The 5,749-nt window shown below is 34.7% G+C and overlaps 1 protein-coding gene across 1 annotated transcript; it reads left to right on the top strand.

The window, feature by feature from the left end:
• Positions 1–26: 26 nt before the first annotated feature.
• On the top strand, positions 27–1,282 carry LOC129579921 (serine/threonine-protein phosphatase 6 regulatory ankyrin repeat subunit C-like). The gene is made up of 7 exons (XM_055470108.1): positions 27–120; positions 195–293; positions 386–484; positions 556–654; positions 729–827; positions 898–996; positions 1,071–1,282. Exons 1-7 carry the CDS (start codon positions 27–29, stop codon positions 1,268–1,270), a joined length of 789 nt encoding a protein of 262 aa, XP_055326083.1. The 3' UTR covers positions 1,271–1,282.
• Positions 1,283–5,749: the final 4,467 nt, after the last annotated feature.

The raw sequence follows: 5,749 nt of genomic DNA, 5'->3' as shown, positions 1-5,749 counted from the left end.
TTGATCGGTGTTCTTTTTCAGGTCACATGAATGTCGTTGACTTTCTCATCACGAAAGGAGCCAATGTTGATTCTGAAGATTACTTTCATCAGACACCTCTTCATTTAGCTGCTGAGCATAGTAATTTTGAATATTTATGCTCACTAAATAAGAAAGCGGTTGGATCTAATTCATTGACTGGCGTAACTTTTCAGAACGCATCGATATTGCTAAGAAGCTTATCATGATAGGAGCCAAAGTTGATATCAAAGATAGCATTAAGCGGACAGTTTTTCATTATGCTGCCATGAAGGGTAATGTTGGATAAATGTATTTTCGATAAATAATTATCTCTTATAAGAGGAGATCAGTTTGATCAATTTCATTGATCGGTGTTATTCTCCAGGTCTCAAGGATTTCGTTGACTTTCTCATCACGAAAGGAGCCGATGTCAATTTTGAAGATCAATTTCGTCAGACACCTCTTCATTTAGCTACTGAGAATGGTAGTTTTGAATATCTTCATAAATAAGAAATTAGTTTGAAATTTTTTTCATTGACTGGTGTAACTTTTCAGGACACAAGGATGTCGCTGAAAAGCTTATCAGCAATGGAGCCAAAGTTGATGTTAAAGACAATTGTAATCGGACAGCTCTTCATTATGCTGCTATGAAGGGTAATGTTGAATGTTTATATTCGATAAATAAGAGAATGGTTTGATTTTTTTCATTGATCTGTGCTATTTTTCAGGTCTCAAGGATGTCGCTGAAAAAATCATCACGAAAGGAGCCAATCTTGATTTAGGAGATTACAATGATGATACACCTCTTCATTTAGCTGCCAAGAATGGTAATTTTGAATATTTTCACTTCATAAGAGAAAGACTTGATCTATAACATTGTTCGATATTATTTTTCAGATCACATGGAGGTTGTAGAGTTGCTCATCACGAAAAAAGCTAAAGTTGATCCTATAGACGGTCTTAAGCGGACACCTCTTCATTATGCTGCTGAGAATTGTAATTTTGAATATATATTTCCACAAAATGAGTAATTAATCTATTCTTTCTCATTGGTCGATATTATTCTCCAGGCAACTTGCAGATCGTTCAAATTCTTGTCGCCAATGGAGCCAGTCTTACTACTACAGATTATCAAAATCTGACACCTTATCAGATTGCTTCGAATAGTAATGTTGAACATTTTTGTTTAGGAAAAAATGCGATTAAAACTATATTATTTTCAAATAACAAGAAGACTATCGCCAGCTATCTTAAGGATTCTAACGAGTAAAGACGCGATGGACTTAAGTGAAATCAATTTGAGTTCCGTATTCGATTGTCATGTAGAATATTAATTTCAATATATTTTTGTCAAACTTTAACCATATCAATATTGCTGCTTTGTTGTTGCTATCGATTATGATGTGAAATGTTGATAAATCATATAGGAATGCTGAGCAGGAAGTTGCAAACTTCCGAATACACTCATAATTTCAAGAAAAACCTTAAATGTTTAATTTCAAAACCTTAAATGTTCAGAGACATATGTACCCGACCATCGCTAGTATAGTGGATAATATGAAACGCACCCATTCATTTGTCATTGTTTTCACTGTTATTCCAATGGGATTAGAATTTAATCCATTGGGATTTTTTAGCTAAAAAATCCAAAAGGATTAATATTTAATCCCAGCTATATGAAAAAAATCCATGCGTCAAAACATTATTATTGAAACGAAATATTTCAGAAATTCAAATTGTCGCATTTTTTTTCAATATGTAGCATTGTAAATGTTCAAGAGGCTATTGCAAAGTGATATACTAACACACGCACACGCACTGTCATCAGTTCTGTGCAGAAATCACAATACAAACGAATAGTATACACGACCATTCACATACAGTGGCTAGCCTCTGTTTGTATTGTGATTTCTGCACAGAACTGATGACAGTGCGTTTGCGTGTGTTAGTATATCACTTTGCAATAGCCGCTTGAACATTTACAATGCTACACATTGAAAACCAATGCGACAATTTGAATTTCTGAAATATTTCGTTTAAATAATAATGTTTTGACGCAAGGATTTTTTTCATATAGCTGGGATTAAATATAATTCCTTTTGGATTTTTTAGCTAAAAAATCCCAATGGATTAAATTCTAATCCCATTGAAATTACAGTGTTCAAATTCCACGCAAACAAATTACATCAAGTCTCAATGGGAATGGATGTGTTAAGTATTATGGTATCTGACGTTGCTGTGCCCATTGACATAATACTAGCGTTCGTTGTATGTACCTTTCGGTGCATACGTAAATTGGCTTAATTCAAAAACAAATGGTTTCTCATTGGAACTTGTTGTTTACGTGTAAAATTTCAGACGAATATTGAGTCCATTTACGTATCTATACAGCTGTGCCTGCGCATTCCAACAATAAAAAAATAAGCAAATAGACGAAAAGCGAGAAGAATTTTTTGAATAATTTGTTTTCGAATTCAGTCATTAGGAATTCTATTCTGCTATACGCGTCATGATGACGTCATGTTTACAACACCTAATCAATAAGCGATACACCGAATTCGGGGCCATTTAGTTATTATGCAAGTGATTTGACTTTAAATGAACCGTTGCGACAAACAAATTCCCTCAAAATATTTTAGTTTTAAAGTGCAACATAAAGTTTTTTTCATAAGGAGTTGTTGTTGTCAACTCTATCAATTTTAAAAAATCATTACGGAACGATTCTGAAATTAGTAGGAAGAATGCAAAAAAAAGCAAATCCAAATCGCTCCGAAACAATTTTTTAAAATTGATATCAGCTGTTTTGTGTTCGCTTTCGTCACGAAGAATTACTTCGAAAGAATTTTTTTATTTGATATCAGTTGTTTTGTACGCGAAATTTTTTTTTCAACGAAACCAACTAACACTTAACAAACACAAAGTGGTGTGTATTGAGCCAAAGGAAATGAAACATGAAGTATTGTAGTTAAATACCAGCATTGTCGCCTTTTTGAATAAAGCAAAATCAGCGCGTAGGTAGGAAAGCAGACTTATGAGCGCGTGGACAGAGCTGAAAAAACACTCTGTGTGTGCCTGTGCGTGCCATTTACATAGATTCCGCCAAAAATTTGACAGTAGAACCGAAATCTATGTAAATGTGCACGCACACCAAAAATACAAGCGCCGTACATCTACTGTGAGTGCGTTCTTAGTTACGTGCGCGCACACACAGAGTGTTTTTTCCAGCTCTGCGTGTAGACTCGAGTTCGAGTCGCACAGGAAAAAAATTCATTTTTTTTTCGTTAAATAAAATTTGGTTTTTGGACAGACAGATGAAATTACATATTGTTTTGAGTGCCAATATTTTTTTTCATGTGTTTTGACCTAGAATCGCAAGGTACAACCCATACACAGTTTCTTATAATACTGCTTCTTCTTCTTCACACTGTCGTACACAATGGGCGCGGCCATATTGAAAATGTATACAGTGTATTGAGTGCGTTTAATGATGCGTCAACATGCGCATATGTTATTCGATTTATCATCTTGTGTTACTGCTTAAATAAACACTATTTCATTTTCGGCCGATAGAAATTTTTTCTAAATAAAATTGACACGTCGTGACATGTAACATTCGCCAAACCGCAAGAAACAAGAATTAAATCTTGGCAATGCAAATTCCGATGAAAATCGTATCATTTTCTTCTAGCCGATAAAATTGTGTGCCGTGTTGTGCTCAGTCGTATAAACGTGACGATTATCGCGGCAGATAAAAACGGATAAAAATTGATTTGTGGGCAAGACACCGCGAGGAACAAGTTGTGCTCGTTCGCATTCGGTCGCATTAACGTGACAATTCACGATAACATTTGAGCAAAAATGATATTTTGAAAAATCGTGAACCATATTATTCCTATCGATTTCTATCGGCTTTTTTAGTACTACATGGAATGTAGGCTACTGTAGTTGTTTTTTTTCCTATGCTTCACACGGCTTCACATCGAGCTAAACCACTGCGCGCAAAATGACAGTGGCGATTCTTCTTTACTTCTGTTTCCAGCACAACGTACGCTGACATATAATTAAACGCACCCATTTGTGAACATTATAGCCAATATGGCGACTTACATGTATAGATGTGTTAGTTAAGAAGAAGAAGCAGTCACACTGCACCGTTCGCATACGGACGACATCGATAAATAAAAGTCAAAACTGTTTATTTTATAAATGGAAATGATTGGAAAATGTTCCATTTTGCTAATCGCAAATGCACATGATGAAAATTAAGTCATATTTTTTCAGCATAAACAGTTTTCGAACAGAGAAAAAAATGATCTGTTTACGCTAATAATTTTACAACAAAATGAACGAAGCAAAATGTTGTAGTTGAAAACCAGTATTGTCGTCCTATTGAATAAAGCAAAATCAGCACGTCGATAGGAAAGCAGACTTATGATCGTCTGGACTCCACGATCCGATAGCATGAGACTGGTGATTCTCTTTCCTCCCAAAAATTCGTAATTTTAGTACTGTACGCAAAAAAGCTGAAAAATATTTTAGCTCTTTCAGGCAAAAAATGTATTGTGTCTATTTCGAATTTCGGTGCTCTAAAAGTGGGAAGTAATCTGAACATTTTCATTAGAAGTGACTTTAATTTTTTTATCTCACTTAAATGCTTAAAAAATGATCTCGGACATGTTTTTCAAAACGAGTTTCTTGAGAAAATTTGTATATCTCATTTTTCATTGGTACATTTCGTCATTATATCTTTACGCAGATCAAAATGCCAACTCAAAAAATTGTGTACCACACGCTCTATATTGATATTGTATATTTTTTTAAACCTTCATTTTAATACGCCTATACAACATAATTTACACTCAAGTACCTACTTTGTGTGTAAAAACGCCATTCAAGGTGCTGCCACCTTGCGTATCGTAAGGCTGCCAACTATTTTCTACCAGTATACTGAAAAATTCAGTAAAAAGCCAGTTTTTTCGCAATATCTCGGAAACGGCTGGATTTAGGCCCCAAATCTCGGCCTGCGGCTACCATCCCCATGAAATTTTCCGCCCGATCGAATGGGACTTCTCATAATTTTCCCCGATTTTCCATTTACCTTTTATAGCGATAAGTTCATTTTCGGAAAATTTTCCAGGATTTGCAATTTTCCGGGAAATTTTCTTGAATTCGTTTTCAGCATACGATCGTACATTCATAAAATGAAAATGGTTGGAAAATCTTGGAAAACTCGGGAAATATGGAAGATTTTGTAAAAATAAAATGTACTGAAAATGACCCTAAATTTATATGTGAGGCCATATTTTGGCTCCAGTGACTTTTCCGGGAAATCTGATCAGATAGAAAACTTCCTTGGGACTTCCTTTTCCCATATGTGTAAACAAGAATTTGCTTCCGACACACGAATTTTTTTTACGAATTTTATTAGTCTACTGAAAAAATCAGTAGAGTTGGCGGCCTTAGCGTATCGCTCACGGAAACTTAGTACTCTCAGATTATTAACAAAACGACGAGCATGTGGTGTGATGATTCACGGGCGCCTTTCCAAAAATAATTTCAGAAATTGATCTCGAGTTTTATCAAAGTTTTGACATTGAGAGAGAAATATTAATTGAAAAAATCACAAAAGTGCCAATCGAATCGTTGTATTACTAATATTTCAATTGAAACTGACTGGAGCCAACCGTCAGTTTACACGGAGAAATAATCTAAAAAAAACGTTGACAGTTATTTTATAAGATATAATATT

This window comes from Sitodiplosis mosellana, unplaced genomic scaffold (assembly GCF_009176505.1).
Source record: "Sitodiplosis mosellana isolate CC-2019 unplaced genomic scaffold, AAFC_SMos_1.0 Smas_scaffold_6771, whole genome shotgun sequence".
Taxonomy (NCBI): domain Eukaryota; kingdom Metazoa; phylum Arthropoda; class Insecta; order Diptera; family Cecidomyiidae; genus Sitodiplosis; species Sitodiplosis mosellana.
The sequence above is the reverse complement of the archived record's forward strand: the minus strand, read 5'-3'. Positions and strand labels throughout refer to the sequence as shown.